General features: G+C 39.5%; 2 protein-coding genes across 2 annotated transcripts; both read left to right on the plus strand.

Moving 5' to 3' along the window:
* Positions 1-3,306: 3,306 nt before the first annotated feature.
* LOC311251305 (uncharacterized protein) lies at positions 3,307-4,766 on the plus strand (the record flags this gene model as incomplete). Its single annotated transcript, XM_084343680.1, has 4 exons — positions 3,307-3,320; positions 3,625-4,214; positions 4,321-4,440; positions 4,675-4,766. The coding sequence occupies 4 exons, from the start codon at positions 3,307-3,309 to the stop codon at positions 4,764-4,766; spliced, it is 816 nt and encodes a 271-aa protein (XP_084199806.1).
* A 4,764-nt stretch (positions 4,767-9,530) lies between these two features.
* On the plus strand, positions 9,531-10,899 carry LOC311251306 (uncharacterized protein; the record flags this gene model as incomplete). The annotated part of the gene is made up of 4 exons (XM_084343681.1): positions 9,531-9,585; positions 9,741-10,433; positions 10,522-10,647; positions 10,895-10,899. The coding sequence occupies 4 exons, from the start codon at positions 9,531-9,533 to the stop codon at positions 10,897-10,899; spliced, it is 879 nt and encodes a 292-aa protein (XP_084199807.1).
* Positions 10,900-12,422: the final 1,523 nt, after the last annotated feature.

The following is a 12,422-nucleotide window of genomic DNA, read 5'->3' on the forward strand; positions in this document are numbered from 1 at the left end:
TTACATGTATAAGGAGACTGTATAGGTTTAACGTACCCTGCAGATGACTCAGATCCTGACCGCAAGTGATCATCCTTTTAGAACCTGAGGCTCTTTTAGTTACTGTTCACTACCTTGCAGTCATTACTCTGAGACCTGTTGATCTCTTTCCTTCATACAGTTTGCTTTGTACCTCTTTTAGTGCAGCAGGCTTTGTCTTTTTTATACAGGATGTAAGGGTGGAGTGGATGTAAGGGGAGCACTCTCATGTACATTAGATGGCCCTTTAGAGAACTACCACACTCCAAAAAGGAGTTCTGAAATTCTATTTAACATAAAAACTACTAACACTAAGATAAATAATAAGTAATAGAAGAGTGTATAAAGCAGTTTTAAACATTGTGTTGAAGTTCTGTTGTCATCAAATGAAAGGACAAATTTAAACATATATTACTTATCAGCCACAACATTAAAGCCACCTGCTTTATAGTGTGTAGATTCCCTTTATGTTGCCAAAACAGCTCTGACACCTCGAGGCAGGGACACAAGACTTCTGGGGTTGTCCTGTGGTGTCTGGCATTGGGACCCTTCAGGTCCTGTGGGTTGGGGGTTGGGGCATCTATGGATCGGGCTTGTTCCTGCACATCCCACAGATGCTTGTCAGATTGGGATCCAGGGAATTTGGGGATCGGATCAACACCTGGGGCTCTTTGCCATGTTCCTTGCATCACTCCTGGACAGTTTTTGTCCTACTGGGGGGCCACTGCCTTCGGGGAGTGCCGTTGACAGGAGGTAGTTTACGTGGACTATGTCTGTGTTTGGGTGGGTGGTATGTGTCAAGTGGCATCCACATGAATGCCAGGACCAAGGGTTCCCAGGATAACATTGCATTGTAAATGAGATGATCAATATAAATCACTTCACCTATAAGTGGTTCAAATGTTGTGGTTGATTGGTGTATTTTAACCTGAAAAATGAGCGCGTAGACTACTACAATGACTCAACATAATAAAAAGAAAAGATGGGTGACTTCAAAGTCCATTTCTCCTACTCAGCACCTCTAAGGGGGCACTCACACTAGGCAATCCACCATGCACGTTTGACCAACAAAGTCTTGTCTGTTTGACTAGTGTGAGTGATCCGTACAGTGTACAAGCATGGTACACTTTCTTGGCCCTGGCATGGCTGGAAAAGGTGCGTTTTGGCACGGTACGGTTGCTCATGAACAAGCGCAATCATGGTTGTGCAACGTTGAAGTATAATCATGCGTTTTATGCTGCCTTGCATAATCAAGAAACACAGAAATGTGAGAGGGCCGTCTATGACCAAAACGACACAAAATAAGCCACAAAAGAGTCAGTAAAGTTTTAGTCACGTTTTCTGTGCTGTTCTCCATTATGCTGTGCAACCGCACTATGGGCCGGATATACTAAGATCCCAAATTGCTTGTACTAATCTGCGTGCGCAATCTAGAAATTTGCGTGTGGGGTAGAACCGCGGTTTGCGGGTGATTTACTAAGAGTGAATGCGTAAATGACAACAGGTGCAAACGTGTTGGAGACACGCCTATTTAAATGAAGGTTTAGCGTGTTTCATGGTTTTCAGCATGGCTAGTTTGAGAGAGCGAAAGCGCAGAGTGAAATTCGACCTTTTGGAATTAGAAGTGTTGGTAGAGGAAACGAATAAACATTTCAATGAGCTGCAGCAAAGGAACGCTGTGTGGGAGAAAATCGGTGAAAAAGTTAATGCTGTTGGAAAAAACAGGAGAACAGTGGATGAAGTGAGAAGGAGGTACCAAGACATCAGAAGAAGAACGAAAGAAAAATTGGTGTATAATAATAACAGGCTTCCATTGTTTCGGCATCTCCTTCTTGCAACAGTAACCGCAGACATGTGTGCGCAATTACGCATACAAACCGTTTGCACCTCCCTTTGAGACGTGTTAAATATAGAAGCAGTTTCTATGAGCAAAATTGCTTTCAGGTTTGATAAATCACTAAATTAATATATTTACATTTTCTCCACCCAGAACACGCACAATTGCATGTAAACGCCCCATATTGCATATTCACTGCTGCAAACATACTAACTGAATGCAGACGTGCTATTTTGCACCTTTGACAGACACAACCCTCTTTGCGCACGGTTAGTAGTTTTTTGCGTGTGCAAGGAGTTTGCACACGTTTTAATACACGCAAACCTTTAGTAGATCCGGCCCTTAGGCGTGATATGCATGTGATATGTGATATATGATATACATATGTACAAGAAGTAACAGTGCTCAGGCCTGGTTGTGGCCAGAGCCTTGTGAGTGCAGGCCATTGGGCAACTGGGCCAAGTGTGAGTGCGACCTAAGGAGTCCCACAAGGTTATATTCTAAACCCTATTTCATTCAAAATGAACATGCTGACTCTTGGACAAATCCTAAGGAAATGTGGTCTAGGATTTCACGCTATGCAGATGACACACAAATTTACATATCAAACAAGTCTGATATGACTCCTCTCTCACACACACGGCTAACTTGAGGGATAGCAAAACTTGAATGCAGCAGAGCTTCTAAAAACTCAACTGTTCAACTGCTCAATCTTTTCTGATTGGCACTATCTCAACTATAAATAAAGCAAGCGACTTAAATCTAACCATTGACATCACTCCAGTATCTTCATCGTATCTCATTCGAAATCGCGGTGTCATCTTTGTTTCAACCTCAGTCTTACAGGTTAGCAGTATTGTCACTTCCTGATGCACGACTTAATTTCCTCTAGAAATTGAACTAAACCTCTTAGATTACAGTATTGCTGTGTTTTATGATCTGCCATGACTTAACTCTACTAAACTTAAAAAAAATCAAAACTGGGGTGGCCCTTTTCTCATATACACTTTTCATCTTTTATTTTTTTTGTACATTTTGTATGTTTCATTTTATTTTATTCAATGTCAAGCTATGACTTTAATTCTAATTAAAAGTATTTTTACATTCAACATTTTTTTTTAATTTTCTATTAATCTATGGTGTAGGTTTATATGGGGGTGGGGGCACTGAGGGTAAGCCATTTGCAGATACCCCAGAAAATGTCCCTCTTTTTCACAGCCGAATGTCGGCAGATATGAAAAGTGCAGACTCTAACAGCAATTTATACACCTCTCACCATGTGATTCAAGGAATCAAATAACAGTGTAGGTGGCAGTAATCATGTGATCATGTTTCCTTTATGGGACATACAGTGCATGTCACTTCAGCTTGGCCAATCAAACACAGTCTTGTCTGTGAAGAGAGCAGAGAGCCTGAAGATGTTGTTCATTCAACACGGCAGTTTGAGCACGATGACTTCTCCAGTGTTTGTCTTCTCTCTCGCGTGTCTTTTCTTGGGGAAAATTGGTGAGTTTAGTTTTTTTTTTAATCCTAACTTGTATGGAGTATGGTGACTCATAGAAATGTTTCAAATATTTAAAAAATGTACCGATTATGTTGAATTCTGTCACATTAAGTTAACTGTGCTTTTGCTTTGTCTCTCATTTCACATCAGGTCAGGCGACTAATCGGAAATTCTCATTTCAACATCAAGAGAATAGTTTTATATCGGTTAATGTTGGTAAAACGTTGACTTTACAATGTGTCTATGAACGGGTTGCTTCAACAAGGATTTTCTGGTACAAGCAAAGTCTGGGACAGAAACCAAGACTCATCTCTACATCGTATGTGTTTAGTAAAAATGGCACATTTCATGATGAATGCAAGAACAATCCACGCTTCGCACTGGATTTAGAAAATGGTAAAAATCACCTGCAGATCTCAGATGTACACTTTTCAGACTCAGCTACTTACTACTGCGCAAGAAGGGATTCATTAGATGTTGAATTTGCAGCAGGATTTTTTGTCAGTGTGAAGGGTTCAGGTTTGAACATCCCAGCTTGGGTCCATCAGTCAGCATCTGAGATCATCCAGCCAGGAGGCTCTGTGACTCTGAACTGTACAGTACACACTGGGACCTGTGATGGAGAACACAGTGTTTACTGGTTCAAACACTCTCAAGAATCTCATCCAGGACTCATTTACACCCATGGAGGCAGGAATGATCAGTGTGAGAGGAAAGACAACACACAAACACACACCTGTGTCTACAACTTGCCAATGAAGAGCCTGAATCTTTCTCATGCTGGGACCTACTACTGTGCTGTTGCCTCATGTGGACACATACTGTTTGGAGACGGGACCAAGCTGGACTTCCAAGGTAAGTAACTTTCTCACAAAGACAGTATCGTTTGCTAAATAGTTATCATTACTCCCCAAACCAATAACATGCTAAGGCTCTGTTTCTGATGTCTGTCTCTCTGCAGACAAAGTAGGCTCTACTGTCTTCGTATATTTCTTGAGTGGAGCTTTGACATTCACCACCATCCTGGTTGTTTTACTGGCTCTCTCAGTGTACAAGATGATGAAGAGAGAAAGCTACTCAGGTACGGCCATTTCATATATCTGACAACTTTTATTTATTGAATTTGGCATTTTAATAAAAAAAAGAAATTGTGTTTCATCACTAGAGACTCAAGTGAGATCTTCGGCTCGCTCTACATCAAATGCAGAGGTGAATAAAAACTGCTGACTGTAAATTAACACCCTTTCTCTTGATACCTTAATTATTCAATTCTTTTAAACGTATTATTTTTTATTCTTAAATATTTTGTTACCAGGGTCATGGAGACGCAGACAACCTCCATTATGCCGCTTTGAGTGTCAACCTGCCCAACAGATCAAGAAGACAGAGGAACAACACCAACAATGAATGTGTGTACTCCGGTGTGAAGCATTAAAACCAGACATGTTTCATTACTGCTTTGTGAGTAAGATGGAAAATTGTCATAATCCTGTATTGTATGTTTGTGTCTTGTATTGTAAGTTTGACCTCAAAACAATTTTGTATTATATCTTTATTTTCTGGTCTGGGATGTGTAGAGTTTTAAATATGAACGAACAGCATCTGAAATACGGTCACCATGATGTCCATGCATGAAAGTGTTCGGTTTAAGTTGTCATTACAATGATCCATACAGTGAATAAAATGCAAGTGCGTGTTGTATTCTTTTGTTTCACGAGTTATTTTTTAAGTTTTTGTCAGACAGATTTGACTTCTTTACAAGCCAAAGTTATTGTTGACAATTTGAGGAAAAAAAATGAGTTGTTTAATCTTTGTAATGCGATTTAAAAGTGACTGCCAATGATCTACAAATACACGAGGGTTTATAAAATAAGGATTTTTTTATTGCAATTAAACATGTGGAGCCATGGTTCACACTTTGGCTGGGCTCGTTAAAAACAAGATGACAGACTCAGTCGTTGCACCGGCTCCAGTGTTCTGGATGGAGACACAGGAAGGACTGGTAGGAACATAGTCATGAGGGAGTTGTTAGGAGAGAGAAGTTTGAATTGCTCCATGATTTCCTTAGATTATTTTTTAATGTCCGTCTCCAACACGCATGTTGATTTGCAGTAGAAACTGTAGAGACTTTGATGATAAGCACAGAGACTTATGTGATTATTTTGCAACAGTCTGGTGCTGGTTGCACAAAATCTTTAACCAGCGATTCTGTCACGCATAATTGTGCCTTGACGGTGTGTACTGTAACATCACTCCATCTAACGCACCGCAGCACACTGGAGAAGAGCTGGATGTCTACAGGATGTCTCTAGTGTTACTTTTTTTCTATGATGATTAACATGAATCTAAAATCCTGACATCTTATCATTTTTGCAATTAAACCAGTACAATTATGTCAGAGCAGACTAATTCATACTGTACTAAAAGCTGCTCTCAGGCTATTAGAAACAATATTTATTTACCAAGAACAGGTGTAATTTGTCTTCTATCTGTTTATTTTTTTTTAACCTTACTCTGTTACATTGTATGTCAAACAGGAAATAAATGAATCAAATCTATGGATGGAACACTTTGACAATGTGCATTTTATTCAATCCCTGGTCATATTCTAGACTCACCTATGTCCATTTCCAACCCAGGGAAAACTCCCAAAAGTAAATAATGATAATAATAACAATCAACATTTGACCTGCCTTTGGACATAAGATGGCCTCACATTCTGCTCAGGGAAGAACTGAAAATGTTTTTTGAAACATTTTTATTAACCAAGCTGGAGTGCTCTGGCTCAGATAGTGTTGCTTGGAGCATCTACACTAAAGCCCAGCCCGGCCTTCACTGTAGTGCGAACAAGAATGAGCCTGTCATGGTGAACAGTGCAGGATTCTCAGCAAAATAGGTTAGTAATAGTTTGTAAAAGATTGCTAGAGGAAAAGTCATTCAAATGTCTCTTAATAACTGTCTGTATCTCTATTTTGTGAACTTTTATCTCTACAATAAATGTCAGGGCAATCCCTCGAATAGTTGTCAAGATGTTTCACACTGAAACACAAATGTGAACCTCATAATGGCACTAGAGGAACAAGAGGATTACCAAAATCAGTGGGCGTAATCCACTGGAGACCATGAATATCAGTAGACAGTTTCTTGTTAATCTGTCCAATATTCATGGAGCTATTTTGTTAGCAACAAGGGTTCAAGACTGGGTTACCGCCATCAGAGGACATTTGCATGAAAAATAAATCTTTCTCGACAGGGGTTATGTTACCTGTTTATTTCCCTACCTTTCCATATCACTGCCTTTACCTTTGCGGACATTTAACCCTGCTAACATCGACCATAAGCATATGTAAGAGCCCCCGCTGGTTTTGTTGTTTCTGCCTATGTAGCCTAGTTTCAAACAGGATGTCTAGGTGTTGCTTAGTTTTCTTTCAATGCAACCAAGCAACAGGGTTTCCCGCAGCGCTTTCCTGTTAAGGCGGCCGCCTTAAAGGGCTGCCGCCTAAACTAAAGTCTTCAAAAAAATAAATAAATAAATATATATACTAGCGATATTCGCTGTGTTACTCTTTCATGCTTTCTCCCTTTCATTCCAAACCGTGTCCGACACTAGTCTCCCTTCTCTGCAGAACGTATTAAAATACAGGGGTCGACAATATAAATGGCCCGGTGGCCGGAAGTACTTTTAAAACCGTCAGGGTGACCAGAACGCTCCAAGCACTGGCCCGATGGGGCCAGCACGGATTAAAGTTCTCCGTCGCTACGACGGATTTCCATCATTCAAACTTAACAGAGATCAATGTAGATCGGAGAACTGTTGGCTGATGTTTATTGACAGATTGTCACACTCTACAGCCAATGGTATCGTTAACAGCGTGTGCTCGCCTGACCAATGACAGTGTAGAGACCCACACAGGGTGGGATCTCGACACGGAGCGGCGCTAAAGTTTAGCTGCTTAGCTAGCAGGGACTCGTCGCGCTGCTACGTTATCAATTGAGTTTAGTCAGCACGTGAGAACTCGTCTGACACGGAGAGTCTCCTGTTGTGTGCTACATGTGTGAAATAACAACTATAGTCTGGACTCTGTCTGCAGTGTATCTGTGTAAACGGCTTCATTCAGCGTCTCTCCCTCCCCTCTGGCACCGTGAGTTACCATGGTTACAGGACCGCCCTGAAACTTCATAATGATGATCAATAAGAAGTTTTTGGTTAGTTTGACTGTACAGAGTCAGAGTCCTCAGAGCTTCTTTGATTATTAACAGTATGTTAGTGATGACAGAAAGTGATAACTCGCCATCACACTGACAAGGCTGCAAAAGTTGCTGTTTGTATGATGTATTTTTCTGTTAAACGATATGAGGCTCACTTTAAACAAAATTATTATTAATAATAATTAATGATAATGATGATGAGAAGAAGTACAAAAATAGCGTACTGAGAGTTCTGTAGATGGTTGATTATTAGAAAGAGTAAAACTTGACAGAAGCTTGGCAAAGAAAAGGCACAGATTGATTTCATAGATTGAAAATTACATTGAAAAGACAAAAAAAAAAATAAAAATTAAGTGTGAATAGAACAGCTGTTCAGATCATCCTCCTGATGACAAACAAATAAATGTTATTAAATCAAATTTTTCTTCTTCGTTATTATGGGGATCGATTCCTGGGCCAGTGGTTACAATGGTGGAAATTTCCCTTATTGTCTACCCCTGAAAAAATAATAATAAAAATAAAATAAACTTTTTAAAATGGGCCTATGCGTCCGAATGCCTCTGAATCACGCGATGCGTCCGAACAGGTCCCCCCCATGACATTTTGATTAAATGTACTCTCTTTTAATAAATTACTGTTAAAATGCCACAATAATGTCAAAAGCCAAATACATACATCCATACAATAGATCCAAATTCACCCAAATCACTGAACTAAGTTATGAAATTTGTGTTTTTGTGCAGCAGTCAGTGGCAAATTCATGGGTTTCACATGGAATCCCATAGATTTAACGTGTTGTCCCATTGGTTTACATGTAATCCCATAAAATTCACATGCAAGCCCATAGATTTCACATGAAATCCCATAGGTTTGACTTGTAATCCTGTAGGTTTCACTTGTCCTCCCATTGGTTTCACATCAAATCCCATAGGTTTACATGTAATACCATAGGTTTCACATGTAATTTCATATGCTTCACATGACATCCTATAGATTTCACATTAAATTGCATAGATATCACATGTAATCCCATAGGTTTCACATATAATCCCATAGGTTTCACATATAATCCCAATGGTACACGGTTTTCACTTATAGCATGAAAATGTTCCAAAACAACATTTACCATGTGCAAACCACATGTAGGTATTCAGGTACACAGACAGGAAGCCTGTCCTTTGCATATAAGCCAAATTAGACTAATGGATTAGCCTATTAGAGGCCTGCAACAGCCAGAGTTAATGGATTTATTTTCTTTTATTTGCCAGAGCATTTTATTTATTGATTGCTGTCAGGACGTCAAGAGATTTTTTACAAATAACAAAAAATGCTCCCAGTAAACTGACCCTACCTTTAAAGAAGAAGGACCACACTGATGAGTGTCTCAGTCTAATGACATATTCTTTTCCAGGAAAGCTTTTAAGATGTTGTGTCTTTGAACAGTCTAGCTCGGGTATTTTCTCAAAGGAGACCACAGTACACATATTGAAGAAGCATACCTTTTATTTATTATCATATTCTTACCCTTTACAACAGCAGTGATGACAGTCTGAGTTCTCTTGTCCGCAGCATGTTGATGAATTATGAAGAATATCGATCTGCCATGTTGTACTCTTAATGTATTGGACAGATGACTTTTAAATTATCATGCCTTCATAAAAAATATCAGTTGTGTGCCAAAGGTTTTGGCATGTTGAACCCCACTGTATTTTGTTATCAGTGTTAACTTGACTGTGAAACCACACATTTTTTTATGAATTCATATCTTATCTGCTTAAAACTGCAACTAGACACACCATGAATGATGAACCAATGTCACTACAGTAGCAGTGAACATGTGACCAAGTTACCTAAATAGGATGTACAGTGTCACTTCTGGTTGGCCAATCAAACACAGTCTTGTCTGTGAAAAGTGGAGAAAGGAGTGAGATTCTTTTCATTCAGCACGACAATTTGAACACGATGACATCTCCAAAGTTTGTCTTCTATCTGACATGTTTGTTCTTGGGGATAGTGGGTGAGTTTTGCTTTTGTTTTATTTGTTTTTGGTGATAGCAGTTTGAATCTTTTTAAGTGTATGGCCACTCCGTGTGACATTGCTGCTGATTTATCTTGATTTTTTTCACATGGTTATAATGTGAACTTGCTTTGTCTTTTTTTTTTTTCTTTCAGCTCAGACGACGGATCTGAAAAAAGCTTCATCTCTTCATCAAGAGAGCAGTTTTGTATCAGCCACAACTGGGGAAAACTTGACTTTGCGGTGTTTCTATAAAGGTGATGTTGCAGCAAGGTTTTACTGGTACAAACAACCTCTGGGACAGAAACCACAGCTCTTGTCTACTTTGTACAAATATGATAGAAATGGAATTTTCCATAATGAATTCAAGAACAATCCACGCTTCTCGCTGGATACTGAAATATATCAGAATCACTTGAAGATGACAGATCTGCGCATTGCAGACACAGCTACTTACTACTGTGCAAGTAGCTATTCGTACAATTTTGAATTTGCAGAGGGCACTTTTGTCAGTGTGACGGGTTCAGCTTGGGTCCATCAGTCGGCATCTGAGATCATCCAGCCAGGAGGCTCTGTGACTCTGAACTGTACAGTACACACTGGGACCTGTGATGGAGAACACAGTGTTTACTGGTTCAAACACTCTCAAGAATCTCATCCAGGACTCATTTACACCCATGGAGGCAGGAATGATCAGTGTGAGAGGAAAGACAACACACAAACACACACCTGTGTCTACAACTTGCCAATGAAGAGCCTGAATCTTTCTCATGCTGGGACCTACTACTGTGCTGTTGCCTCATGTGGACACATACTGTTTGGAGACGGGACCAAGCTGGACTTTGAGGGTGAGTGGCTTTCTAGCAGAGGTTGTCTTAGCTGTTTAAAGTATAATACTCCCTGTTAAAATGTCTCCTGGTGTCTGACTCTCTACAGATGAGGTGGACTCTGTTGTCTTGGTGTATTTCTTGAGTGGAGCTTTGACGTTCACTGTCATCCTGAGTGTTTTACTGGCTTTCTCCATGTGTTTGATCAAAAAGAGAAACAACTGCAAATGTGCAGGTACTGTTCCTGCTCGTCTTTGTAGTTGACAATGAATACTCACGTGATATGATAGTATACTAAGGGCACATTCACCTTCATTCTCTTTTAGAGTCTCATGCAAGATTTACAGCTCCCTCTACAACAAATGCAGAGGTAATTACCTATTGTATTAACATCCAAACATCTTCATAGATCATTTCTATCTATAGTTTTGGCTTCTCTCAAGTACAATATTGCAATTGACTGTTTAATATTTTCACATCAGGGTGACCAACATGAAGAAAACCTCCATTACGCAGCTTTAAGGGGACACAGGGGTGACAGATCCAGAAGGCAAAAGAACAACAGCGAGACTGAATGTGTGTACTCAAGTGTAAAACAGTAAAACTGCGCAGCTTCTGTATTTGTTTCTGTGCGACAAGACAAAGTAAAGGCTTCTAAGTGTTGCTATATTAGCAGTTTTTATTCCTGTGACTGCAAACTGAAGCAGCCAGTGCTGTGCCTCGTTCTGTTTTCACTCCTTTCTGTGCATCCTAGAAATGTGTCTATTTTGGGGCTGTAGTTTGGTGTTGGGATGGCCTGCCTTGATCGTATTTAAAAGGAAAAAGGTTAAAAGATTCAAATGTCAGTTTACAATATAGGCTTCAGAACAAGTAAATGTAAGAGAGAATGGTATGAATTTACATTGATTGACCGCAAATAATGTGACAGGAATGAATGATCTTAATCGTTATTATTGTTGAATTTGATTATTTTACATTTTCTTGAACAGAGCCGGAGAAAAATAAGTTGAGACAAACAAAGGGACAGAGGAAGCAGACAAAAAGAGAAAATGAGAAAGACAAGATAGTAGAAAGGAACATTTTTCATGTGGTCTTCAGCATATGTGAATAAAAAAAATGCATCATGGTGCATCAAAATCAGTTCCATCTCATTTGTTAACATTTCTTGGTGCAAGGTTTTTTTTCTTTTCAGCAAATTTTGAATTTTTTATGCGTATGAAAGTGACGGGGACAAAATTGGTCCATTTCAAAAAGTGGCGAGGACTTCACACATATACGCACTAATATGATCTTCATCCTATGTGTTACTTTAACGCTGAAGAATCAGTCTATTTTTTTGCAGAATATTATCATGTCACACTGAAGTTGACCTTTGACCTTTTGGATATAAAATGTCTTCACTTCATCATTTTATCCTATTGTGTAGTTTTTTTTTGTCATTCCAACTTACCGTCTCTGAGACATTGTGTTCACAAGGGGACAGACAGATGGACGGACGGACAACCCAAAAACATATCATCAGCACGGAGACATAAGGACTTTAGTGATCTCTTAACATGTAATGATTTTAGAGTCTTATCGTCCATACACTGGCTTTATTATTAAATGCCATGAAAAAGACATTTTCTGTCAGGGCTGTTTTGTCTGCGCTCTTCTCAGTGGTTGAAATTGGGCGGGGCTAAAATAAGAATCTGACGGCAGTTGTTAGATTGTTCTGCCGGGCCTCTGTCAGTCGAATCTGTTCAACAACACCAACACAGTCCTGATGAAGCAGATCAGCTGACTATGATAATAAATAATACCTGTTGTATTGTATTTAAAAGTACTTAAAATTTGAAACCATAATTTCAATGCTGTTAATTGTTGTGTGATGAATTTTCTGCAGTCGAAATAAATAAGGATGATAAATTACCAAAACCTCCTGCTGTGTCCTGAGATGATGTCATCTCCTGTATGTGCCGATAAGCGATGGAGTGCACCCCCACGCCAACTATCTGCCTAAATATCTGA

This window comes from Pagrus pagrus (assembly GCF_965226575.1).
Source record: "Pagrus pagrus genome assembly, chromosome: 22".
Lineage (NCBI taxonomy): Eukaryota > Metazoa > Chordata > Actinopteri > Spariformes > Sparidae > Pagrus > Pagrus pagrus.